We start from the raw sequence: 27,953 nt of genomic DNA, 5'->3' as shown, positions 1-27,953 counted from the left end.
TAATCCATTCATTGTTTTCTGATCAATTATTTATAGAACTAGTCATTTGGTAGTACAGAACTTGAATATTGCTGAAAATAGAGATATGTTGTTGAAGCTTTTCGTCTTGCACTCATCAGGACAATCCGCAAGAATACCAATTTAAGGGAAAACAACAACTTTAAAGTTTTTTATTCGTTCTTGGCATGTGGGTGTTACTGGCAAGGCCAGCATTTATTGCCCATCCCTAATTGCCCTCGACAAGGTGGTGGTGAGCTGCCTTCTTGAACTGCTGCAGTCCATGTGGAGTTCCAGGATTTTGACCCAGGATTTTAGCTAAACAAAACAAGCAACAGCCATTCACTGGTTCATTCTTCAGGGCAATGCCTTGACCAATCAGAATAAAGCTGCCTGCTTTAAATTTCAAACCAAGCTTGGCAGTTAACTGTCAGTCACCATAAACTGGTGCATTCTCCATGGCAACACTTCTACCAATCAGAGTTCACTTGCCAACCAATCAGCACTCTCTTCTCATACAGTATAAAGTTGTTGTTTTCCCTTACATTGGTATTCTTGTGGATTGTCCTGAAGAGTGCAAGACAAAAAGCTTCAACAACATGTCTCTATTTTCAGCAATATTTATAGAACATTATAAAATATACATGGAATCCCAAATCCTGCAAATGCTTCCTTTTCAAGTATATATCCAAGATATTTAAGCAGAAAGGTGTTAGGTTAGGTACATTCCTAGGTTAAAAGGTCAGGATGCATAAGGTGGAATCTTAGAATGGTTACAGCACAGAAGGCCATTTGGCCTGTCAAGCCCATGCTAGCTCTCCACAAGAACAATTTAGCTAGTCCCTCTTCCTCCGCCTTTTCCCTATAGTTGTGCAAGGTTTCCTCTTCAGGTGCTTATCCAGTTCCCTTTTGAAAGCGACAATTGAATCAGCCTCCACCACACTCTCAGGCGGTGCATTCCAGATCCTAATCACTTGCTGCTGTAGTGTTTTGAAAATTGCATTGTGTATTTTGTTCACTTGAGGCTACTATACACACAGATGCCAGCAGAAGGGCTGAAAAGTGAAAGTAAAAGAATAAAGAAGAATCCATTGTTTTCAACAGCATGTAGTCTCATATCTTTCACTAGACTCGGCTGTATCTTATTTCAATCCCGAGAACACCACAGCTACGTAAAAATATTTTTTCTCATGTCGCCTCTAGTTCTTTTGCTAGTCCACCTTAAATCTAAGCTATCTAATTCTCAACCCTTCCACCAAAGGGAACAGTTACTCTCCATCTACTCTGTCTAGACCACTCATGATTTTGATCACCTCTATTAAATCCCCTTTCAACCTTCTCTTCTCTAAGGAGCACGACTCCAGCTTCTCTAGTCTATCCACATAGTCAAAGTTTCTCATTCCTGGATCCATTATCCTTAATCTTTTCTGCACCCTCTCCAAAGTCTTCACATCTTTCCTAAAGTTCTGGTGCCCAGAAATGGACACAATGGGCTGGATTTTATGCTCTTTTCCTTGGTGAATTTGAAGCCCGGGAGAGCATTTAATCAGGTAGGATGGTGATGGGTGGTGACCCGCCCGCCGCCTTCCCACCCCGCTGCCAATTGATGCCATTACGTTGACAATTAATGCCCAATTAAGGGCCTCTTCCCGCCGCCAGTGTTAGCCCAGTGGTAGGTGGACCCGTCGCTACGTGGGAGCATGACAAGCAAACCTATACAGGGTTGCTTGCTGGCTCCAGGTGGTGGTGGTGTCGCTTGTTCAAAGGCACTCAGTGCCTGATCAAGCAGCCCGATGTTGAAAGGGGGGTGGCCACTGAGAGACACCCCCACCCTTGCTGGTGACCCCCTACACCCACCTCTCCTGTGAGCCCCACCCTGCAAAACCCCTCCTGCCATCACTCATATATGGTCTGGGTGCATTGACTATCCTGAGCGGTGAGTACATTACCAGCAGCAGGCACTGCCATCCGGGTGGCACTGCTGAGTAAAAGAGTTGAAAACCTCCGATTGGCCGGGGTCCATAATCCCAGGGATGGCCTGCTGCTGCCCAGTTAAGTGCCTGTTTCTCACATAATGTGGTGGGCCTTCCCAAAAAGAGGCAATGGGGTGGGGGCTCCTGTCGCCTCCGTTAAATACCACCCAATAATCCATTGAGGCCAAACCAGTGATTTACAAAGGTACAACATAACTTCCTTGCTTTTTTATTCTATGCCTCTATTTACAAAGCCTGTATGCTTTTCCAATCACTTTCTCAACCTGCCCTGCCACCTCCAATGATTTGTTCACATATACCCCTAGGTCTCTCTCTGTTATTTTGTTTAAGTTGAGCAAGGTGATTCATTGATTTAGGGCTAGGTTATAGAATCATAGGGTTGGATTTTAATACCCCAAAATAGGTGTATTGAGGTCAGGTTAGAGGTGAAAGTATTATAGTCTCAAATACAACCCCAAGCTGTCTCTAACCAACCCACTTCTGGGTTTAACGGAATGGGACAAGTGGTGGAAAGTCAACCCAGGAGGTGGGATGTCAACTTAAATATTTTACTGAGGCTGGTAGCTGCTGAATTCACCTGTTTTACAGGTTTAGCAGTGGTTTTCTGGGTTTCCCAGGCCTCCGGAAACATGGCAGTTGAAGGGAGATGAGGACAGCTTTGGGAAGAAGATAGATGCTTTTCCAGAACTGCATCAGGACAGGAAGACAGGACACTGCTTCCCCTCAGCACCCCCAAGCTCCCACCCCCATACAATGGTCCCTGGGATTGGGGGGCAGACTCTGCCACTCCGGGATCGACAGCCCCTGTGTTTGGACACCCGGCTGAATTCGGGGGTCGGATTCACCCTTCCTCCGCTGTACCCCGCCCCTCCATCCACCTCACTGGGGGCATGGATCATAGCTACCTGGTCCTGAGGACTTCTCCTGGAAGCCAGGGAAGCCAAGTCTATCAATCAGGCTGATGTCTGGGCTAGGGAACCTGCCAAGGATAAAAGATGCACAGCATGTGGGGAAATATAGACTTTTGGATTTCCCAGCCGAAAGTCTGCCTCCCCACCTGTATAAACTGCCCTGTTAATGTCCAGGTCATGGAAGCTTAAAGCACAGAAGGAGGCCCATCATGCCTTGAAATAACCCTTGTGCTTAGTCCATACCCTTTGTCCATAACCCTGTAAGTTCCTCATCCTCAAATACCTATCCAACTCTCTTTGAAAATTCTTGATGGAATCAACATGCTGCCTATGAGGGTGTGGAAGCAGAGATGATGAAGGCATTCAAAAGGAAATTAGATGGGTATTTGAGTGCAATAAACTTCCAGGGCTATGGGGATAGAGCAGGGGAATGGGATTGATTAGATTGCTCTGCAGAGAGCTGGCATGGACTTGATGGGCCGAATGGTGTCCTCTATCAGATCAGCACCTAACCTTTGTTCCAAGTAGAACATTCCAAACTTTTCCAAGCTCTCCTCATAACCAAAATTCTTCATCCCTGGTAGCATCCTGGTAAACCTCCTTTGTATCCTTTCTAAGGCCTTTGCATCTTTCCTGGTGTGGTGGTCAGAATTGTCTACAAAACTCCAGCTGAGGCCTAACCAGCGATTTATAAAGTTCTGACATCCAAAGTTCACTTTAAAATTCAGTTGTGTGTGGCCAGTTTTTTCAGTGCACAGTCCCTTTAAATTATTTTGTGTGGCTGAACATACACGGTATTTATTAGGGAACAAGGCGTACATGCTACCTTCCAGGCAGCTGCGCACCAGCACAGTTTAGTAGAAACATTATCTCATTGCTTTTATACTCTTTCTTCTATTCATAAACCCAACGAAGTTAAATGCTTTTTAAACCACCTTATCAACTTGTCCTGTCACCTTTAAGGATTTGTGTATATGGAGATCATGTTCTCTCTGCTCATGTACACCTTTCAAAAACGTGCCATTTATAGTAAATATACTGTATTTCCATATCAGTTCTCCCAAACTGCATCACTTCAGACTTCTCCACATTGAACTCCATCTGCCATACTTTTGGCCATTTCACCAACTTGTCTGTGCCATCCTGAAGTTTATAAACTATCCTCATCACATACTTTGCCAAGTTGTGTATCATCTGCTCCCTACAAGTCTAGATCATTTATAAATATTGAATAAAGTAATGGACCCAAAACCGAGGCTTGGGGAACATCACTGCAAACCACATCCCTGTCTGAAAAACATTCATCCACCACCATCCTTTGCTTCCCATCACTGAGCCAATTCCATACCCATATGGTCACTTTCCCCTTAATTCCACATGCTTTCATCTTCTGCACCAGCTCCTGTGTGGCACCTAGTTGAATTCCTTCTGAAAGTTCATATACACAACATGTAATACTTTATCTTGATCATCTTTTTTTGGTACTCATCAAAGAATTCAATCAAGTTAGTTAGACACAATTTGCTTAGAGGTTAGAGTCGTCTGAATTTGAATAAATTTTTGTTTTATTCATTCATGGGATGTGGGCGTCATTGGCTAGGACAGCATTTATTGCCCATCCCCAATTGCCCTTGAAAAGGTGGTGGTGATCTGCTTTCTTGAACTGCTGCAGTCCATGTGGGGTATTTACACCAACAGTGCTGTTAGGAAGGGAGTTCCAGGATTTTGACCCAGCGACAGTGAAGAAACGGTGATATAGTTCCAAGTCAGGATGGTGTGTGACTTGGAGGGGAACTTGCAGGTGGTGGTGTTCCCATGCATCGGCTGCCCTTGTCCTTCTAGGTGGTGGAGGTCACGGGTTTGGAAGGTGCTGCCTAAGGATCCTTGTTGCTTTGCTGCAGTGCATCATGTAGATGGTACACACTGCTGCCACTGTGCGTCGGTGGTGGAGGGAGTGAATGTTTGTGGACAGAGTGCCAATCAAGCGGGCTGCTTTGTCCTGGATGGTGTCGAGCTTCTTGAGTTTTGTTGGAGCTGCACCCATCCAGGCATGTGGAGAGTATTCCATCACACTCCTGACTTGTGCTTTGTAGATGATGGACAGGCGTTTGGGAGTCAGGAGGCGAGTTACTTGCCACAGGATTCCTAGCCTCTGTACTGCATTTATCTGGCTACTCCAGTTCAGTTTCTGGTCAATGATAACCCCCAGGATGTTGATAGTGGGGAATTCAGTGATCGTAATGCCATTGAATGTCAAGGGGAGATGGTTACATTCTTTCTTGTTGGAGATGGTCATTGCCTGGCACTTCTGTGGCACGAATGTTACTTGCCACTTGTCAGCCGAAGCCTGGATATTGTCCAGGTCTTGCTGCATTTCTGTCCGGACTGCTTCAGTATTTGAGGAGTCGCGAATGGTGCTGAACATTGTGCAATCATGAGCGAACATCCCACTTTTGACCTTATGATTGAAGGAAGGTCATTGATGAAGCAGCTGAAGATGGTTGGGCCTAGGACACTACCCTGAGGAACTCATGCAGCAATGTCCTGGACTTCCAACAACCACAACCATCTTCCTTTGTTCTATGTATGACTCCAACCAGTGGAGAGTTTTTCACCTGATTCCCTTTGACTCCAGTTTTGCACTGGCTCCTTGATGCCATACTTGGTCAAATGCTGCCTTGATGTCAAGGGCAGTCACTCTCACCTCACCTCTTGCGTTCAGCTCTTTCGTCCATGTTTGGACCAAGGGTTATGAGGTCAGGAGCTGAGTAGCCCTGGCATAACTCAAACTGAACGTCACTGATCATGTTATTGCTAAGCAAGTGCCGCTTGATAGCACTGTTGATGACACCTTCCATCACTTTGCTGATGATTGAGAGTGGACTGATGGGGTGGTAAATGGCCGGATTGGACTTGTCCTGCTTTTTGTGTACAGGACATGCCTGGGCAATTTTCCATATTGCTGGGTAGATGTCAGTGTTGTAGCTGTACTGGAATAGTGTGGCTAGGGCATGGCAAGTTCTGGAGCACAAGTCTTCAGTACTATTGCCGGAATGTTGTCAGGGCCCATAGCCTTTGCAGTATCCAGTGCCTTCAGCTGTTTCTTGATATCACACGGAGTGAATCGAATTGGCTGAAGTCTGGCATCTGTGTTGCTGGGGATTTCAGGAGGAGGCCAAGATGGATCATCCTCTTGGCACTTCTGGCTGAAGATTGTTGCAAGTGCTTCAGCCTTATCTTTTGCACTGCTGTGCTGGACTCCTGCCTCATTGAGGATGGGGATAATTGTGAAGCCAGCTCCTCCTGTTAGTTGTTTAATTGTCCACCACCATTCATGACTGGATGTGGCAGGACTGCAGAGCTTAGGTCTGATCTGTTGGTTATGGGATCGCTTAGCTCTGTCTATCGCATGCTGCTTACGCTGTTTGGCACGCAAGTAGTCCTGGGTTGTAGCTTCACCAGGTTGACACCTCATTTTGAGGTATGCCTGTGCTGCTCTTGACATGCCCTCCTGTACTCTTTATTGAACCACAGAGCATCTTTTCCCATGGGAAGATGCTAAATGTTCGGAGTTTATGGTAGGGGCCAAAGTTGTTGCCTATGATGCTCCCTATGTTTAGCCCGAGAAATTTTCAGCTTATCTCAGACTGGATGTCAGACAAGCAGTCTGACTGCACAGAGTCTGTAGAAAGTTTGAAAGAGGTGATGGAGAGATAAAGCTGGGTGTCATCAGGAAGCTCTCCCCATATCTGCAGATAATGTTGCTAAGGGACAACATGTAGCTTAGGAAGAGGACATGACTAAAGTTGGATAGTTGCAGGCTGTGGGAGTGGTGCTTTGGGGCTCGAAATTCAAGCTATTGGTAGAGATGCTCTGATACAATCAGATAGAAAAGAATGGAGCCAGATGAGGACAGACCCACTGAACTGGACAACAGAGCAGAAGTGTTTGAGGAGGATGGTTTGGTGGATAATGCATTGCAGTTGCAGTCACAGACAATGCCATTCATAACGCTGATTATGACCATTTTGGTGGTCTGGTAGGGGCAAAAACCTGCTTAAAATGATTTAAAAACGGAGTTTCAGGAAAGCTAGGTACAGATTTAGAAATTGACAACACGTTCAAGGACATTGGAAAGGAACAGGAGGCTGGAGATTGGATTGTGGTTTACAAGGGCAGAGGAGTTAAGATGGATTAACAGTGAAATAATATTCTGCTTTGAGCATAGACATCCCTCATTTTGATGACAACAAATCGCTAAAAAAGTTAATTAAATAATAAACTGCAAGAGAATACAATAAGCATTTCTTTAAGGCTATTGAACTTCCATACCTTGAGAAGAGAATTTCAACATCATACTGTACAGTAAAAGTTACATTTGCCTTGTTGTCAAAACGAGTCCCTGGGCTTTCGACACTTTCACTGTAAAATAAAACAGTTATGATATTACTTGAACTTCCAAATAGAAATTACAAAAAATAAAAAAATGAATTGTCTGAATTATTATGATTGGTATCTACCTTATAGCATGGAAGTTCACATATGTATCTCTCTGTGGGTTCTTGAGGTTAAAATCAAAATTGATGCCAAAAGAGATCTATCAACATACAAAAAGAGAAATGGAGCTTAATGTATTTAACTTTTAGCTTTTCTCTGACTTAAATGTTGAGTCACAAGATAAGTATTTAAGAAAGAATAACCAAGCGAACATAAGGAATTATTCTAACTTTAGGCTTCAGAGAAGATCATGAATTGTGAGAGGCAAGCACAGCCATATTGAATTTCAAATTATGCTTGTTATGGAAAATGTTTTCAACCCAAATCCTATCCACTGTATTTCCAGGAACACTGGCTGCTTAGCGACTGATTGATTGTGTTTTCTGTTCTGTTGTTCATTCTGATTCTCCTCCTGCTGCTGCTCCTCCACACCTGTTTCAAGTTAAATTCCCTTTTTTTAGGGCTATTGCAAAGCATGCAGCACATTCTCTTTATTTTGACAACTCTTTTTTGGGACCAAATTGATTTCCATTGTCTACCTAGGTACCCAGTTGTAGCTACACTCAGCTGGATTTTGAGGACTATGGAGGTGTAGCCAGTGCTGTAGCAGATAAGCCTAATCTCCCAGGGGCCACCCATCCAGCCTTTTTATCGCTCAGCATCACCTGATGATTACTTCCTCATCTAGCGTGCTTTATCTGTCACTGTTTTCAACCTTTGTGATGACCTTATGGGTGTTGACCCTTTGTCTAGGTACATGAATAACAAGAGATTTTGGAGGGGATAATTCTGAAAGATAAGAATGGAAGAAAGGGATTCCAGTGTCGATTTTCTCTTTGAGGGTTTTTGGATTGTCAGCTCGGCATTCACTGTCTTCAGTGTAGACTTGGTAATTTACCCCATGATCTTTGATGTATGTAAAAACCATACATTGCATGCATTTTTATTTCATTTATGTATTATTAATGAATTCACTAAAGTGCTCTTAAAAAATGCTTATTTTTTTTTACCTTATCTCCTCCTCTCAAAAGTGGGTACCCAATGTCACAGGATACTGACTGTGGCTTTACAATTACACAGTTAATTTCAGTGTTATCAGTCTGTTAAAATAAAAAGATAAACGATCATCATATAATTTAAATATACATATCTACCTTTCTCACTTTAATAGCTATATAATAGGATATACTATATATATCTATAAAGTATCTTTAATCTGTAGATATGTTTAGGTGAAGTTATTGTGCAAGAAAAAATTTATTATAGACAGTAGTGCACCATTTTGCTAATCTGGAAAAAAATGGGGCTGTGCCACATTTTGCTATAGCAGACCCTAACCCTGATATGCATTGCCTACTGGCACATTACAAGCTTGTCCAGACAGCTAGACATGTAGTACACATGGCTGGGGAGCAGAAAGTCCTGTCAGGTTGTGTCTCTTAAAGGACTGCATCTCGCTATGGAAGTATAATTTATGGTGGTGGCGAGAAAGCTGACTAATTATTCACAATTGCACAATGGAGATAAAGGGTAAACATTGTTCCCTTTGATGCTGAAGGGATGGAGGTCCTATTGCAGGAGGTGAACCAAAAAAGTGGCTCGTTTGGAGGCTGAATGATCCCTTCTTCAGTAAAAGTACAAATCTAAGAATGGATGTGTAGGCTGAGTGGGGGGTGGTGGTGGTGGTGGCGGTGGGGGGGCACGGATGGTGTTGGTGGGTGGTTGAAGGATAAATTGGTGTTTCCTTGTTGGAGATGGTCATTGCCCAGTGGTTATGTAGCACGAATGTTACCTCTGGTAGGCATGTCAACCTCTCAGCCCAATTTTCCGCTCTATCTTCCACCCTGAAGCTGCATAATGCTCAATTGGAAAAGACAAAAATCTACCCCTATGTTTTTGTTTTTGGTGTATAAGCACCATCTTACTCTGTAAAATATCATATAAATGAAACGTTCTACTTACTGATCCAAAAAAGATGTTATTAGAAAAGTCGACGATGACTTTAGCATTAAATGCATTTTCTTTCTTGTTCACTGTTTCTACATTGATGGCTATCTGTTTATTCTTGCTACTAACAATGTAGTTGCTGTTGATAGAAATAAGATATTTGTTCATTTAAGATATACATTTGAAGATATTCAGTGCAAAATGGTACATTGTATTCAAGTAAGGCCATAAAGAATAATTACTATTTTAATTACAATTCACTGAAAAATGTTAGTTTGTTTATCTTGTTGTATCTCAGAGCATTACACCAAATCATAGAAACACACAATTATTTTTTAAAGAAAATACTCGTACATTACCTTAATGATATCCTGCCCCATTCGCCTTGGCCTTGCAGCCTAGGTTTCTGAGCTGGCATCTTGAAAAAGTTATAATTTGCACTGAACAGTAACTAATTTGCCAGAACTTTAATCCCAGTCAGCAATATTACTAAGATAGTTTCAGTCAGCAATATCACCAGGATAGTTTCAGCCAGAAACAAGAATAAATATTGGTTTGTCCCAGCTCTCTACTGCACTGTTTGTTTTCTATTAATTTGATTTTGGGATGGGGGTAACACTGGCAAGGCAATATTTATTATTCAAACCTAATTGCCCTGATCACATTAAGAAGTTGCTTAGGTTGAGACAGGACTCACATGTAGGTCAGATTAGCTTGTGGTGGCATGTCCCTTCCCTGAAGGACATTGGTGAATCAGTATCTTTTACATCAATCCAATAGCTTTCAAAGTATTTTTTCCAGCCTTAGTTCACAAATTACTAGATTTATAGAATTCAGTTTCACAACTTGCCATGGTGGAATTTAAGAAACATAGAAAACATAGAAAATAGGAGCAGGAGTAGGCCATTTGGCCCTTTGAGCCTGCTCCGCCATTCAAAGAAGATCATGGCTGATCATCTAATTCAGTACCCTGTTCCCGCTTTCTCCCCATATCCCTTGATCCCTTTGGCTCACAGGACCATATTTTCAATGCCTGCTGACTGCAGGTTTAGAGGCAAGCGCGATTTGAAGATCACATTCTTGGAAGTCGGCACTGGGACCCGCTGCCTCTGGAATGGAATGCCATTTTTAAAGGGATGCTGGTAGCGAGGGAATGGGTAGGGCACACTCTTCCATTTAATTGCCTGTTGAACTCATTGAAGAGCTCATTAACAGGCTTGTCAGCAGGAGCAGTTTTTAATTTTTAACTGCTGGGAATGTGGAGAAACACGGCAGTGTGTTCAAGTCATTAACACAGCGGGGGGCCATGAGGGCTATGGGAAAAGCTGATTAAAATACTGCAGAGGCCCAAAATAATGTTTAGCTATTCAAATGTGCCATTGAGTAGCCATTAATGCAGCTGTAAGACTTGTTATTCTCAGTGGTGAGTGGCAGGAATCCAGAGAGGGACGTGAGGCCGCTGGTATGACTTGGGCAGCTGGGGTTGGCAGGAGAAGGGCTGGTGAACACACAAAGCCCAGCTGAGGGAGTTCCAATGGGCACAGGCTACCTTGACATTGGACAGAGTAGCCCAGATGAGCTTCAGCAGATGCAACCTCGTGGACAGCAGGAGGCCAGGGGAGCACAGTGGGGGCCTGCAAGGGGAGGAAGGTGCTATCCAAGACCTCGGGTGTACATCCCAAGAGTCTGCTACCTGCAAATGACAGAGTGCCAGTGCTGTAGGAGCCTGCACCTATCCAGGCATATGGTCTCAGATCTGTCTGCTCTGATCCACAATGACCTGAGGCCTTGCGGCCCCCATGTCAATCCCTTACCTGCAGCTGTCAAGGTCTCCGTCACCCTAAGTTTCTATGCAACCAGGTCAATCCAGGGATCAGCTGTGGACCTAGGTGGCATCTCACAGTTGGCAGCTCATCAGGGCATCAGGCTCTGCGGATCCATTTTCAGGAGGACAGGAGACAACACCTACTTTGACACAGATGGACCTGTACAGGCACAGAGTGCATTGGATTCAGCCTCTATCGCTGGATTTCTCCAGGTGCAGGGCATCATTGCTTGCACTCATGTGGCCTTCAAGGCACCCAGTGACTGACCAGTGAGATCCAACATCAGGAAGGGCTTCCACTCCCTCAACGTTCTGCTGGTCTGTGACCGCAACAAGAGCTTCCTCGATGTGTGCACTCACTTTCCTGGCAGCTGCCATAACTCCTTCATCCTCCACCAGTCCAGGCTGCCTCAGTACTACACTCCATCCCCAAAGTGCATGGCTGGCTCCAAGGGGATAAGAGAAATCCCTTGAAGAGATGGCTACTGACACCTCTACAGGAGGTCCAGACAGAGGCACAGAGGCAAAAGAATCAATGCCACCTGCTCAGCAGGCCAATCATTGAGCAGGCCATCAGGTTTGTGAAGATGGGGTTCCAGTGCCTAGATTGGTCGGTTTTTTCCCTCAAATACCCTCCTGCAAGGGTCTTGGCCATTGTGGTGGTCTGCTGTTCTCTCCATAACGTAGCCCTTCAGGGAGGTGTGAACCTTGAGGACAGTGAGGCCCCAGAAGGTGACAGCTCATCGGGGCAGGAGCAGGAGGAGGAAGCGGGTCAGTGGTGGAATAACACTAAACAGAGAGATGCCCCTGCTGCATGACGAGGTGGCCTCCTCCTGTCACCCTCCAGGAAGAGGACCTCCCTTCTCTCCCTCATGGTCTACAGCTTTAGATCCAGGCATTGATGCAGTGAGGGTCTGCTCTGCCCCTAGTGCCAAGCCTCCAGCTCCCCTGTGACATCTCGCCTCCCTCTGATACTGTAGAAGGCAGATCTCTCCCTCAGGAGAACCAGCAGCCTTATTGATGACTGCCATGGAAGTCTACATAAGCCCCAGACTTTTGATCTAACTCACTGCCATTTTCAATCCCACTTGCTCTAAGAGGGCAGGAACCCCCTCTCCATACCAATTAAGGGTTTTCCTATTTGAAAATTGCAATCTGAATCAGCTTCTCAGAGGAGACAGGTTTCTGACCCAAAACCAGACACAGTTCCTGTTTCCTGCCTGCATAATGAAAATCCAGACAACAGCCTCTGGGTTGCTTAGTCAATATCATATCCACAAATCGACTGTATCCTATCAGTTTGTAAGTAGTTAGATTTTACATTTGTGCCAATCATTTTTGGTCCCAAATATGGACTAATTTTTACATTGAATGGATTTTTGAGGTACAATTCTACATCTGGATCTCTACCTGTAGTTTTGTATCAGGTCTAAGAAAAAAAAGGTTTTATGACTATTTTAGAGACTGGTTTGCAGGTCAGTCAGAAAACAAATTTTAAAGAGCAATTTAATATTTTTTGAAAGAACATTAAGACCAACTATATTAAAACCTAATGAAACACAGCCATAGATCTATTAATTATCCCGATTTTAACTCTGTGTAATTGAATGGGTTTTGAGTGAGTTAAAATTGGGCCCGATAATATTGTTTTTTTAAAAACAAGGAAATACAAATTTGCAACCTTCAGAAAGATACAAGTCAGCAATCCTAACAGATTATTATTTTTTATATTTAAAAAACAAAGAAAAGCAAAGGAAACAAAGAATAGTAGGGAATTTTCAATGTCTCAAAAATTCCTCATGGAGTTAAAATGAACTTGATATCGGTGAGTGAGAAATTAGCATCCCTAACATACAAGGGATGATTTCTAGCATCAGAGCAACACTTATATACTGATATAATACACAGGAAAAGGGGGAGACCAATGAATCTGGATCTCTGTCCCATCTACTTGGCCCATGGTTTTCTAGGGATTCCTGTGCCTCTAGAAGGCAAAGAACAGTAATTTAACTGTTAAGAGGGGACAATCCCACCTCATTTTTTTCTTTGGTCACTAGCCAGTGCTTATTTTGATGGGTGCCCTGAAAGAACTGACTGAATATTGAATTGGGTCAGACAGAAATTGAATAGGTCCCAGAAATAAAATTCCTTTTGTTCATTAGGACATCAGGTCAGTGATCAGCACTGGGGACCTTCTGGCTGTTGTTTCAGGAAAGCAGCCAGAGAGCCTTGACCATGTCATTGTTGCTATTGTAGGTCCCTGAGGCCTGGAAAAATGAAGGGCAACCATGCTTACAGCCAAGAGATGGGCCTGCACTGTGGGAGTGTCTGGGCCATACAAATGATGTCAATTTCCAAATGCAGAAATATTCAAATCTGGACAAGCTCGGTGTTCTTTGGGTAAATTTGCATGATTAACATCCAAAGGAAAATCTTCCCTGAAATGTTTAGAATGCTGAGCACTGAGGCATTTAAGAGCATAAGGGAACCTCATTATCAATGGGAAAGAACGTGTTGGTTCCACCTAAGCAAAAATAGGATATTTGTTTCTCAATAAATGTCGATTAACTGAAGCATTCTATCAGGTTCAATTAATTAAATGTAGATAGTTTTCCCACCTGTTGCTTGGAATATTTGAATGAACTTTAATAGCAAGATCTGTAATGCACTCTTCATCATCACCACAGTCTTTGGAGAATGGAATCTGTATAAACAGTTTGAATGAAATATTAAATTACATACGAAAACAATTCAGTATCTAATAAAACCTATCTGTGGTATCTCCTTAAACTTACAAAAAACTCCCTGGACCTTGCTGTGTAGGCATCGAGAGTAGGACCAACGTCAATATTTTGTGGACCAAAGTCTAAACGTAGACTAAGTGGGCTAACAATATCTGTTTTGTCCTAGTTAGGAAAGAATTATAATTATAATTAGAACACAACATGCAGAATTATATGGAATATACAATGAAGTTATAGAAATGCACATGCCTGATGCAAAAGGAATTGTAATTTCTCACAGAAACAGGCTTGTCATAAAGTTGTATGGTAATATTTTTCACTTTATTTAGTCCTCATATAAGCTATCAAGTCAGTTATAGTAATATACAGAGTGCAAAATGTTGTGCAATTTATAACAAATAATTTAGCATCATACTTACAATGACATAAAAGCCAAATTCATTGCATTTTAGCGTGTTATCAACTGTAATGTCCTTTTGCATTTCTCGAATATGGTTTGTTTGAAACAACGCTCGTGAAGTAGCATGAGATGACTTGAGGCTTGCATCAAATGTTGCATTGTACCTAATGTCTGGAGAGTTTGAAAAGGATTATTTTAATAAGACATTTCTCTATGAGGTCTTTCTCCTATTTTATAACCTAATACTTTGCAATCAAATGAGGGAGCAGCTAGCAAGAATTGTAGTTTATTAGGAATTGATACCTCCTATAGATGTGTAATTAATTGATTATATTATCCTAAGTGACTGAAAAATACTAAATATGATTAATTAATATTGCATGACTAAGAAATAAAACAAAACGTAAAACTTGGATTGGCTAGATCTGCTTTCTATTGTTTTGACTAACAGTACAGGCAATTTTATTAAATTGAACAATAACAATGAATAATAACACAAAAGGATGGAAATACTCAACAGGTTAGGCTGCATCCGTGGAGAGAGAAATAGAGTAAAATGTTATAGATGTAACAGGTTTTATACATGTACAGAGGCAGGAAAGTAGGGGAAAGGAGGGAAGAACAAAAAGAAAGGCCTGTGATAGGGTGGAAGGCAGAAGAGCCAAGTGGGAGTTGAGGGGAGAATTAATATGACAAGCCACTGGAAGCACAAGGTCATAAGAACATAAGAAATAGAAGCAGGAATAGGTCATTTGGCCCCTTGAGCAGTTACCCATTCTGTGTTTGCTCTGCCCAGTGTAGAGGTGACTGTATTGTGAGCAATGAATGCATTGAACTAAATTGAAAGAAGTGCAAGTAAATCACTGTTTCACCTGGAAGGAGCATTTGGGGCCCTGGATGGTGAGAAGGGAGGAACTAAAAGGGCAGATGTTGCATCTCTTGCGTTAGCATGGAAGGTGCTGTAGGAAGGGGAGGTAGTGTTGTGGATGATTGAACAGTGGACCAGGATGTCATTTAGGAAGTGGTCCCTTCGGAATAGTGAAAGGGAGGGGAAAATGTGTTTGGTGGTGGCATCACACTGGAGGTGGCAAGAAATGGCAGAGGATGATCCTTTGAATGTGGATGCTGATGAAGAGGAAGGTCACATCTGTTTATCTTCCACATCATTGCTTCCGATATTTATTTTATTCATTTAGAGATACAGCACTGAAACAGGCTTTCTGGCCCACCAAGTCTGTGCCGACCAACAACCACCCATTTATACTAACCCTACAGTAATCCCATATTCCCTACCACCTACCTACACTAGGGGCAATTTTTTATAATGGCCAATTTACCTATCAACCTGCAAGTCTTTGGCTGTGGGAGGAAACCGGAGCACCCGGCGAAAACCCACGCGGTCACAGGGAGAACTTACAAACTCCGCACAGGCAGTACCCAGAATCGAACCCGGGTCCCTGGAGCTGTGAGGCTGCGGTGCTAACCACTGCGCCACCTCAACTTTTGATTAGGTAATTTACAGCTTTCCAGACTCAACATTGTGTTCAACAATTACCGATCATAACCACTACTGCCATTTTTCCAGACAGAAGTTGCTGGTAATGGTTCTGCTTTTGCCATTTTCAGTTCCTCTAGACCCATCTTTTGTTTCTTTACTTGTTCCATTACTATCCCCTTTTGTCTTGCACCATCATCCCTTTTATCATTTAATCACTCCCACTTTCCACCCTATCACAGACCTTCCCTTTTGTTCTTGCCCCCCCACACCACCCCCCGTCCTCTTTCCCTGCCCCTGTACTTGCTGAAAACCTGTTACATCTCTAAATTCTTCCAGCTCTGATGAAAGGTCATTGACCGGAAACATTAACTCTGATTCTCTCTCCACAGATGCTACAAGGCCTGCTGAGTATTTCCAGCATATTTTCTATTTTTCTTTGATGTTTCCTGCATTTGCAGTATTTTACTTCAGTAAGAATGATTAACTGTCCTTGGATAGGATGCTCATCAGATGGCCCAGGCTAATACCCTGGGGACACAGGTTCAAATCCCACCATGGCAGCTGGTGGAATTTAAATTTAATTAATGAATTCAAATCTGGAATTGAAAGTTAGTCTCAGTAATGGCACCTTGAAACTATCATCGATTGTTGTAAAAACCCATCTGGTTCACTAATGTCCTTTAGGGAAGGAAATCTGCTGTCCTTACTTGGTCAGGCTTACATGTGAACCAGACCCACAGCAATGAGGACTCTTAACTGTTCTCTAAAATGGCTGAGCAAGCCATTCTGTTCTCAAGGGCAATTGGGTATGAATGACAAATGCTGGCCTTATCAGCAACGCCCACACCCCATGAAAGAATAAAAAAGGGTCTGTTCAACAGTATGGTTAAAAGTTTGCAGATTCAGTGCATCCATGATGATTCAAGTTTGAGTGTCCATTTCAACTGGGATCTGAATCTAGAGCTTGTCTGGGATCAAAATCATTACATATCCCAGACATATTTTGCTTTTTGCAAACCTAGGGCACTTACCAGGTATCTCACTCTAAATGATAATTTTCTCTATAGAGGGCAGGCTTAGCTCTGTTCCATTGTCTAAGAGTTTGTATTGGAATCCTTGTGATACTGTGCCTGACTTTGTCCAGACTGTGTATATGGTTCCATTTGACAGCCAGTCAGTCCAGTTTTGACTGGGGTTAGATATAATCATATAAATCCTTTGGAGTCACTTTTAACTTGGAGCAAGTGTGCAGCATGATGGCACTGGCATGAGGTCTGAGCCATTTGAGCACCCGAGTCTAATTATTGTTTTGGAGCTCAGTATAGTGGGCCATCCTGAACCATTAACCATACATCCATATAGATTGTGAGTTCTTGCTGAACTAAAAATTGTAAATAAGCAAGAATGAAATAAAATCTATAAATGCATCGGCCCTGAAATTCCACTGGGGTTTTTCTAATCTCCTGTCCAAACTCTGGCAGGAGACTGGTAGAACCTCATGAATAAATGATGGAAAGCCAACTGGAGTTAAGATATGAGACTGGGACAATCTGAATGGAATTTCAGGGCCATGCTGATTTTGCCTGTCAATATAAATCTTGGTAATTTAAAACAAAATGATTGATATTCACACTCCATATGGCATTATATCTAAAAAAAGGAAAACAAAATGTAATGATCCTTACTGATTGACGAGCCAGGTTTTTCAGGTTTGATTATAGCTTGGAAACATATTTTGACTTGGCCACAAGTTAACCTGTTTCCATTGACCAAACAAGTTTTATTCAAAATGGACAGTTTTGTTGGCTCGAATATCACTGTAAGACTTACATTTGCAATGCTTCGTGACCTGAAAAAAGAAGCAAAAACTCTGTTGTTACACATTATGTCCATCAATACTTAAATGACAATGAAGCACTAATTAAATTAGAGGAAATACAATTACAGCATGAAGAAAGCTTAAGTATCTACCAATGGGATGGATTTTACAGAGGCTGAATTTATTGTCCACGTACCAAAGAATTAGACCTAATCATTCAAAATAATCACAGGCAACAACGACAATATATGCTGTCAGAAGGATGATCTGATTTTGTCCCTTATCCCTGTGCAAATTTGTTTTCTGGTTATGGACAGCGTTGATGAGGCCAGAACTATTGTTCACTCCTCGTTACCTTAAAAGGAGGTGGTAGGTTTTCTCCTTGAAAAGCTACAGTCCTTGTGATGATATTGCTTCCACAATGGTATTACATAGCATTATGACCAGATGAGAAAGAGGCCTAGGGTTCCCTTTCAGCCTTCACCTGGTCTTACTGTAACAGGCTTTAATTTTAAACACACCCTGTTTTTAGTTCCCTTTTGGTGAATCCTTGTTCACCGCTTTCCAATTATAAGGCAAAGAAACCAGCACAAACAGGCTTTCTTAGGTTTAAAGAAGAAAAGTTGAAATTTATTAAACTTAAACACTAATTCGGTTTTTGCCTACAGATACACGACACGCCTACCCTAGCATGCATACACGATACACACATGTAAATACAGACAGAAAAGAGCAGAAGAAAAATAAAGTGGAAAAGTTTGAGGCAATATCTGAAGAGTTTTTGTTATGATTCTTTGAGCTCACTGTAGAGTCCTTGATTGCAGGTAGATATTGCTTTTTGTTGGGGCCCAGTATTCTTCCTAAACCTTGTTCGCTGTAGGAGACTTTTCTCTCTTGAGGTTCATGTGTCTTCAATGGATTCAGAGGCTTGTGAGAAAGAGATGGGAGCAGACAGGAGAGATCTTTTCAGTCCAGGAGCAAACAGACACTCTCTCTGAGTTCAAACTGCTTGCACAATTCAAAAAGGTTGCCAAGCAGGTTAGTCATGTGACTAACTGGTCTGACCACGTCTTGGTTTACAGCAGTCTCTGGAATTCTCCTCTCACACACAATACCTGGTGATCAAGGTCCATTGTGGGTTAAATGTGTCAGGGAATGGGCCTTTGTCCTTCCAATCACCGTCTGTTAATATGCAAATGTCTTTTCCAGCCATGGCTAATCTATTTAACAAGTCCTTTCTTCACTCCAGTAACAGTTTAAAATCAATGTTTATAACAAAATTAATGTGCCTTATTCTTGGCAGGTGGGGGCCTAGCATGACAATGGGAAATTTCAGAATATTGACCACTAATAATGAAGGAATTACTATATATATCTACATCAGAATGGTATGTGACCAGATGGGAAACGTATTTTGTTACTCTTGTACGTTTCAGGCTGCAGGAGAAGGAAGTATTATTGAAATAACATTGTTGAGTTGCTATAGTGCATTTTGTAAACCTGACTTTGTTTTCACAAGGACTGTGTGGTGGTCACTTCCAGATATGTCCGCAATGCTTAGGTTGGTGAGGATGAGGTCAAGTACATTACTTCCTTGTATTGGTTCCCATGCTACCTGCTGCTGGCTTCGTTTGGCAGCTATGTCCTTCAGGTCCTTGGACGGAGAAATGGCAGATGGAGCTTAATCCGGACAAATGTGAGGTAATGCATTTTGGAAGGTCTAATGCAGGTGGGAGGTATACAGTAAATGACAGAACCCTTAGGAGTATTGACAGGCATAGAGATCTGGGCGTACAGGTCCACTGGTCACTGAAAGCGGCAACGCAGGTGGATAAGGTAGTCAAGAAGTCATACGGCATGCTTGCCTTCATCGGTCGGGGCATAGAGTATAAAAATTGGCAAGTCATGTTGCAGCTGTACAGAACCTTAGTTAGGCCACACTTAGAATATTGCGTGCAATTCTGGTCGCCACACTACCAGAAGGACGTGGAGGCTTTGGAGAGGGTACAGAGGAGGTTTACCAGGATGTTGCCTGGTCTGGAGGGCATTAGCTATGAGGAGAGGTTGGAAAAACTCGGATTGTTTTCACTGGAACGACGGAGGTGGAAGGGCGACATGATAGAGGTTTACAAAGTTATGAGTGGCATGGACAGAGTGGATAGTCAGAAGCTTTTTCCCAGGGTCGAAGAGTCAGTTACTAGGGGACATAGGTTTAAGGTGCAAGGGGCAAAGTTTAGAGGGGATGTGCGAGGCAAATTTTTTACACAGAGGGTGGTGAGTGCCTGGAACTTGCTGCCAGGGGAGGTGGTGGAAGCAGATACGATAGCGACGTTTAAGACATCTTGACAAATATATGAATAGGAAGGGAATAGAGGGATATGGGCCCCGGAAGTGCAGAAGGTGTTAGTTTAGGCAGGCATCAAGATCGGCGCAGGCTTGGAGGGCCGAATGGCTTGTTGCTGTGCTGTACTGTTCTTTGTTCTTTGTTCTTTGACCTGGACAGCTTAGTCAGCGGCACTACTGAGCTACCTTTGGTGATTGATATTGATATCCCTCAACTAGAGTACATTTTGCACCCATGCTTCCCTCAGCACTTCCTCCAAGTGATGTTTAACAGTGAGGAGATGTGATTCATTAACTGAGGGTTGGTGGGTAATGGAGTGAAGGTAGTGGTGGTAAGTGATAATCAGCAGGAGGCTTCCTTGATGTTGTTTGACCTGAAGCCATGAGACCTTACTTAAAGAATCCAGATCAATGTTTAAGTCTCTGAGACAAACCTACCTGTTGTCTAACACTGTGCATCTACCTGGTAGATTAATCCTGTGACAGGGCATACTCTGGAATGTTTACAGAGCAGATTGGGATGTTGGCTAATAAATATGATCCTTTAATTACGACAATGTCAGGCTGTTGGTTGACTGATCTGTGGGAGAGCTTTTGCAACTTGGGCACTAGCCGAAATGCTGGTTGCACCAAAGCCAGAGGAGGGCACTTTTGAGGTTTGTGATGTTTCTTAGAAGTTGTACTGTAATCAGTCAATGAACCCTTAGTTAGTGAGGAAGACTCTGCACGATTGACTGTGTTGTAATTTCCTTAATTGAAAGTTTACAGACCTGAAATGTTGGCCAGGATTTTGCTGGCTCCCAGGAGGCGGGCGGGGCGGATAGGGTGGTAAAATCACCAGGAGCCACTTCAGGTTGGCTCCCCAACGAGGTCTCGCCACCAGGGCATTTTACCAGCGGCGGAATTAGAAGCAGAGACATTGCCTACTCCAAGGAGGTGGCAGCCGATTAGCCCAATTAGGGGTCATTTTAGGGTGGCATAGGCCTTGTGCCAACAGCAGGGCAAGGCTCTGGCAGGTGGGGAGGCCACGAGCTAAATGGAGGCAGCCTCTCTGTTATAGCCTGGGGAGGCCACTTGAGCCGGAGGCTTGATGGCCCAAAGAGGGGTCGTGGGCAGGGAAGGCAGCCCCCGCGACCCCAATGATCTCCCCGGAGGTGTTTCCTTTCCGACCCTTAGCCCTCTGATTTTTAAAATTTTTTTGAAACTTACCCGGCCCAGTTCCTAAGGTCTCCTGCATGCCTCAGATCGCCCACCTCTCCTGCTGAGGCTTCAGAGTCGCCCATCCTCTGATTGGGTCGGCAGCATCAGGAGCCTACCTGTGTCCTTAATTGACAGCGGGTTCCCAATTGCCGTGTCTGCCCCACTGCCAGCAAGTGGAAGCTCAGGACCCGCTTTTCACCCCAGGTTCCAGATGCCCACAGTAATATTCAGCCTGATAACTCTGTTTCTCTCTCCACAGATGCTACCAGACCTACTGAGTATTTCCAGCAGTTTTGGTTTTTATTTCAGATTTCCAGCATCTGCAGTATTTTGCTTTTGTTTCCTTATTATCCTGATACAACACCTGGGTACTTTTTATAAAGGTAGCCATAAAGAATGGTGATGATGACTTTAAAGTGTACAGATAATTTCCCATTCATAATTTAAATGCTGAGTCTATTGCAACATTTTATAACAAAATGCATTAAAAAGTTTACGTCAGGCTCTGTCTATGACAATATTCATTGTAGAAGTGTCAACGTTTGGTTGCAGTACCTGTTAGTCCTACGAATGGTGCTGTGATAATTGCAATGTAGTATTAGCTGCTATAACAATGTTCAATAATGAGATAGGAAACTGGTAGTTAATAATAAATAAACAGGTTGCAGGTCATCTTGACTTAGGGTGATAGTGTGAAATGGGATATATTGATTCAGCTGTCCAGCATACACTGACTTTAATGGAAATGAAGATCTAGAGAGATGTATAATGGCGGCCGCATTGATATCACCCAATGTCAAAATGACCCCTGACCTGTTTACCTACTGTTAACTTTTCACCTTGTTCCTGTGGATCTACAATACCAGTGCACAACCAGGCAGAAAAAATGAAAGTAACAATTGTAAAAAAATATATATTTAATTTGATGTTCTAAGAAAATTCTGACCAATAATGCAGTTTGGGATGTGGTGATTTTTGAATTCCTGAGGGGCACTGATTGTTGTGCCCAAGCCAGTGGTGAAAGTTTATGAGGTGCTGTTATGCACCTTAGTGATGGTAATGTAGTCAGTGAGGCCTGAACCATGGTGACTGACTGTGTTCAGGTGCTGGTCACTGGAGACTCAACAGTGGGGAAAGAACTTGCTAAACAATGTTACATCAAGTAACAGTTTCAGCAAATACTTACTACTAGTCAACCAGGGCACGCAAGAAGAGATAAAATAACTTTTGTACTTATGTAAATAACTGAGAAAAAGAATTTTAGTTTTGGGAAGGGTGGAATAAGCACATACATAAACCTTAAGTAAACACTGCAAATCTACCACAGCAGGCAGAACAAAAATAAATCAAATGTTCAAGAATGAAGATAACTGGGAATAATAAGCTTTGGGAGCAGTAGGTAAATAGTATTACAAATATTTTATCAATGAGATACATATCTTTCTGCATCAGTAAGGTGAAATACTTTTACTTGTAAGTGATGTGATACATTGCTTCAGTAAATTTAGGAATTGTTATATGAGAAAAGAGCAAGGTTCTTCTAGTTGGCCTTCTACCATCCCAGTAGTTACATGATACAATGATAGTGGAGTTGTTGAATAATCATAGCAATCAATCTCTATCAATTAGTCTACAATAGACCTAGACATCAGATGAGGAAAACCCCAGTGGTGGCGAGCTTCAGGAACCATAGGTCCAAGGTCACCATTTTCCTTCTAAGCATGTTACACTTACCTCATTTCATGCCCCAAATTACACAAATACTACAAGTTATTTTCGAACAGGAGTCTATGTAATTTGTATTTGAATGAATTTGAATACAAACTACTTGCACCATAGGGAGGCTGTTCCATACAGTGGCCACTCACTCACTGAAATTTTGGCCCCAATATTTACTTGTGGTCAGGAAGACAGTGAATGGGAGATCCTCAAGTAAGGGTTTCCTGGATGTCCTGCTGAAATTACTGGCAGGCCATCTTTTAGATTTTTCAGCAGGTTTCCCACCAGACCTTTTAGAGTCAGACCAGAATTAGAGCCAGATCTATTCGGGGTGAAATCAGAAAACATTTCTACAAACAAGTGGTGGTGGAAGTTTGGAACTCCCTTCCACATTGGCAATTAATGCTAGGTCAATTGTTCATTTTAAAATTGATAGATTTTTGTTTTTCAAAGATATTAAGAGATTTGGGACAAAGGCCCACGCAGTTAGGTCACCGATCAGCCATGATTTCATTGAATGGTATAACGGGCTTGAGGGGCTAAATGGCCTAATCCTGTTCCTATATTCTGATCTTTCCATGATTGATAAGCTGGCTACCTGGCAGGAGGGAAAGCTTATGGCACAAAGCCACAGCTGGGGAGTGGAGAGAGAAGGGAGATCTTGAATGGTGGGTGGGGAGGGAGATCGAGACTGGACTCTTCAGATGTAGATCGAGGGGAAGGTCATGGAGGTTGGGGGGAGATCATAGAACTCTGGGAGAGATTGTGGAGGAGAAAGGTGGAGGGGTTTGGCTGATCATGGGGTCTGTAAAGAGGTTTGCTTGTTGGGTCTGGAGGAAACACTCCCGCTGCTCCTCGCCCACAAGCTGTGCTGAAAATGCACTTACCTTATGGATTTGTCTCTTCTCATCTACTTTGTCTCCATGATTAAAAAATAAAAATCAGGCTTAGTCTCCTCGAAAGCTTTTAATGACTGACCCAGCCAGACCCTGACCTGCCTCTGATAAAACTGGAAGTGGACAGGTTGGGGCTGGGTTTGAACTTTTTAAAGTTTTTACTTCCCACTTGACCCAATCCATCTATTTTAGCAGGTTAAAATTACCCCCATTTTTACCACAGATGATTTTAAAAAAAAATTTACTCCCTTCAAGCACAGATGATGTCCATTGATTCTTCTGTTCTGGACAAGGTGAAATAGGTGTTCATAGTCTACATTATCTAGTGACTTTAGAATCCTACAAAACAGAATCAGATCACCTCAAACTTTTCCTTTCCAGTGAGAACGTACCCAATTTACATAAATGCTCCTCTTAAACCAATTCAGTAATGGAAAAACCATTGTTGCATTTGGGCTGCAGCAGGGCGTGCAAACATCAGAAGTCACACTCCAGGTCCCTGACTACCCATGGGCAATGTCATGGAAGTTCTACTAGTAACATACTAGAAATTGAAAAGAATCACCAAATCTCCTACCAGAGTTGCACAACATTCCCAATGGATCCAATTGATAGATCTGTGATGGTATCACCATTCATGTCCTTCTGCCCATCAATGGACAGTCCAAAATACTGCAATCGTGAATTGATTTTTGAGGCTTGTATTTTCTGGAAAGCAGATCAAAATATATTTAAAATGTTTATTCTGAGATAGAACAGTAAACTGGAAAAAAGGCGCAATTTGATTCATTTACTGTGCCAGCCTAACTTACACATGAGTATGTCTTCATAGACTTTTAAAGATTTCATTGATTTCTAACAGTATACACATACTTGTGTGATTTTAGTAAAAAATCTGAAAATTATGAAATTTAACTAGTGTTATCTCACAACACAGGTGAATTGAAGGACACCTATTAAAGTGGAATCGTTTTTAAAGAAAGGAAGAACTTGCATTTGTATAGGGTCTTCTATGACCTCAGGATGTCCCAAAGCAATTTACAGCCGAGAAGCACTTTTGAAGTGCAGTCACGGTGGTAATGTAGGAAACACAGCAGCCAATTTGTGCCCAGCAAGGTCCCAGAAAGAGCAATGTGATAACGACCAGATAATCTGTTTTTGGGTGTTGTTGAAAGATAAATATTGGTCAGGACACGACAAAGACCTCTTCCTTCGAAATATTGCCGTGGATTCTTTTTATGTTTACCCGAGAGGGCAGACAGGGCCTCGCTTTAACATCTCAGCCAAAAGACTGCACCACCAACAATGCAGCATTCCCTCAGTACTGCACAGATGTGTCAACCTGGATGTTTTGTGTTCAAGTCCCTGGAGCGGAACTTTGAACCCACAGCTTACTGACTCAGCGAGAGTACTACCAACTGAGTCCGGGCTAAATTATTACATCTAACCTAGGAGTGGTTCGTGTAGAGACAGGGTCCTTGAAATAGAGTGTGTCTCATTCCCCAAGTCCAATATGCCTTAAAAACAAATCTATTGCTAGAAAATACAAAAAGTAAGGATTTCAGCTAGTACTGTAATTAAACAAAATAGGGAGACATCTTAATTTCTCCCTTTTTTTGCAATTCGTGACAAGCCCGCACCCGGTCCTACTGAGGCAGGCTGCAAGCAAACTTTATGCTGCCTCCTCATTTCAATAATTTCAGCATGCAGACCAGTGTTGAATGCAAAGCTTTTTAAAAATTCTTTCATGTGATGTGGGTGTCATTGACAAGGTCAGCATTAGTTGCTCATCCCTAATTGCTCTTGAACTGAGTGCCTTACAAGACCATTTCAAAGGGCAGTTGAGAGTCAACCACATTGCTGTGGGTCTGGAGTCACATGTAGGCCAGACCAGCTAAGGACAGCAGATTTCCTTCCCTATAGGACATTAGTGAACCAGATGGGTTTTTATGACAATCAATGATAGTTTTATGGCATCATTACTGGATTAGCTTTCAATTCCAGATTTTTTATTAATTAATTGAATTTAAATTCCACCAGCTGGTGTGGAGGGATTTCAACACGTGTCCTCAGGGCAATAGCCTGGGGCTCTGGTTTATTAGTCCAGTGATATTACCACTACGCCACCATCTCCCTGCCTCCATCTGACTGGCTGCACACTTAACAGGGACCCAGCAGCATGCATGGCTAGCACGTGTTTCAGTCAGCCTACACCTCTTAAAGGCAGCCTACCCCTCTTCAAGGGTAGCTGCACACATTACAGAAAAGCTGCTGCTGCTTCTGTATGGAGGAATTGACTGCAAGGACAAACATACTAAATGGAGCAACAGGCTAGAGAGAGGGCTACCAGGTTTTCCAATACGGTGCTCACGGCTTTAGTACAATGGACAGAAAGGAAGAGAGAAGTAATGTTTTCTCAGGAGCCCAGGAGGCCCTCAAGACAAACCCTGAGAAGGGCATGGGAGCAGATGGTCAGGGAGGTCAAGTCCTAGAGTCCTGCTTTGAGGACCTGGCAACAATGCTGCAAGAAGTTCAATGACCTCACATGGGTGAATGAGTGCATCTTCACATGACATCTCCTGTCCACCACTCCAACAACATCTCACGCTGCTCAATGTACCACACCCCATATTCCTCACCCATCAGCAATCACTAGCAATTAGAACCCACGTCTAACATTCAGTTGCTCCATCTCAACCTCACACACCTTTTAAGGTTGTGAGCCTCACACCCACCTTTCACTGCTTCCACATACCTCGAGCTATTCAACCATGGCAGGCACATCACCCAAACACATTGCAATACAATCAATGATCTCTTTCAGGACAAGGTGGCCCATAACAAGAAGGAGCAAACCAGAATTGGAGGAGGACAGGCACACCTGCATCAGCCCTCTGGAGGATATAGTGCTTTGCATCATGTGGCCAGCTGTGACAGAGCCTGTTGCATCCGGCATTGCTGAGAACATTGAGGATGATGGTATCTTCTTGCCTTTTGCCCCTTCTCAAATCCCACCAGTAAGTTTGGAAGGTGCTGTCGAAGGAGCCTTGGTGAGTTACTGCAGTGCATCTTGTAGATGGTACACATTGCTGTCACTGTGGGCCAGTGGTGGAGGGAGTGAATGTTGAAGGTGGTGGATGGGGTGCCAATCAAGCGGTCTTGGATGGTGTCGAGCTTCTTGAGTGTTGTTGCAGCTGCACCCATCCAGGCAAGTGGAGAGTATTCCATCACACGCCTGACTTGTGCCTTGTAGATGGTGGACAGGCTTTGGGGAATCAGGAGGTGAGTTACTCACTGCAGAATTCCCAGCCTCTGACCTGCTCTTGTAGCCACAGTATATGTATGGTCCAGTTCAGTTTCTGATCAATGGTAACACCAGGATGTTGATGATGATGTTAATCCATGTGTAAAGAGGGTATGCTTTGCCTCCAAGCAGCCAGCCTCTGGTTCATCGTGGTGGCCCAAAGACAGTGTGAATGATAGACTGTCTCAGGATGAAAGTGCCGCTGCCAGGATAACGGGCATTCACTGACCTGACGGGCATCGTCGCACACCAACTGCATGAAACGGTAGCCCTTGCAGTTCCTATACCTCTGACAATTTATGTCTGGGGCACACAGAGCCACATACATGTAGCTGAAGGCTCCCTGCACCATTGGGAATCCCATTATCCTGGCAAAGCCAAGTGTCCACTAATCCGGTTTCTCTCTGGTAAGAGAGAAGATGATGAAGCCCTCTCTCCTGGCGATCAGGGCCTCTGTCTTTTCCCTGATGCAGCGATGGAGGACGAACTGGGAAATATTGGATATGTCGCCTGCGCCGACTGGAAGGATCCGCTTGCATAGAGGTTAAGGGCGATGGTGACCTTGATGGCCACTTGGCAGTGCCGTTCACACCCTGCTGTGTGGCTGTAGCTCCTGTTGAAGGAGGTGGCATAGTTCAGTGACCACCTCCTTGCTGAATTGTATGCACTTCAGACACTGCTCCTGGCTGAGGTAAATGTAGGAGAAATGCTCTCTGAAGACCCTTGGTGGGTAAAGCCTTCTGTAGCGAACCATCCTCCCTCTCCCTCTGCACACAGCTTCCCCTCTCTGCAGCCTGTGCTCCATCACCCTGTCATGCTGCAGTCCCCATAACTCTGACTGGCTCTCTGTTGACAGGGC

General features: G+C 43.2%; 1 protein-coding gene across 3 annotated transcripts in view; it reads right to left on the bottom strand.

Moving 5' to 3' along the window:
* Nucleotides 1-27,953, bottom strand: part of itga2.2 (integrin, alpha 2 (CD49B, alpha 2 subunit of VLA-2 receptor), tandem duplicate 2) — a 260,388-nt gene that overhangs the window by 36,756 nt on the left and 195,679 nt on the right. For all 3 annotated transcript variants that reach the window (XM_068032759.1, XM_068032766.1, XM_068032773.1), the window contains 9 exons: nt 24,368-24,498; nt 17,499-17,662; nt 14,335-14,486; nt 13,967-14,077; nt 13,790-13,875; nt 9,362-9,485; nt 8,410-8,499; nt 7,423-7,499; nt 7,235-7,324 (listed from right to left, as the gene is read on the bottom strand). In XM_068032759.1, coding sequence (XP_067888860.1) covers nt 7,235-7,324; nt 7,423-7,499; nt 8,410-8,499; nt 9,362-9,485; nt 13,790-13,875; nt 13,967-14,077; nt 14,335-14,486; nt 17,499-17,662; nt 24,368-24,498 — 1,025 coding nt within the window. The remainder of the gene's footprint in view (nt 1-7,234; nt 7,325-7,422; nt 7,500-8,409; nt 8,500-9,361; nt 9,486-13,789; nt 13,876-13,966; nt 14,078-14,334; nt 14,487-17,498; nt 17,663-24,367; nt 24,499-27,953) is intronic.

This window comes from Heterodontus francisci, chromosome 1 (genome assembly GCF_036365525.1).
Source record: "Heterodontus francisci isolate sHetFra1 chromosome 1, sHetFra1.hap1, whole genome shotgun sequence".
NCBI classification, from domain to species: Eukaryota; Metazoa; Chordata; class Chondrichthyes; order Heterodontiformes; family Heterodontidae; genus Heterodontus; species Heterodontus francisci.
This window is presented reverse-complemented; position numbering and strand designations above follow the sequence as displayed.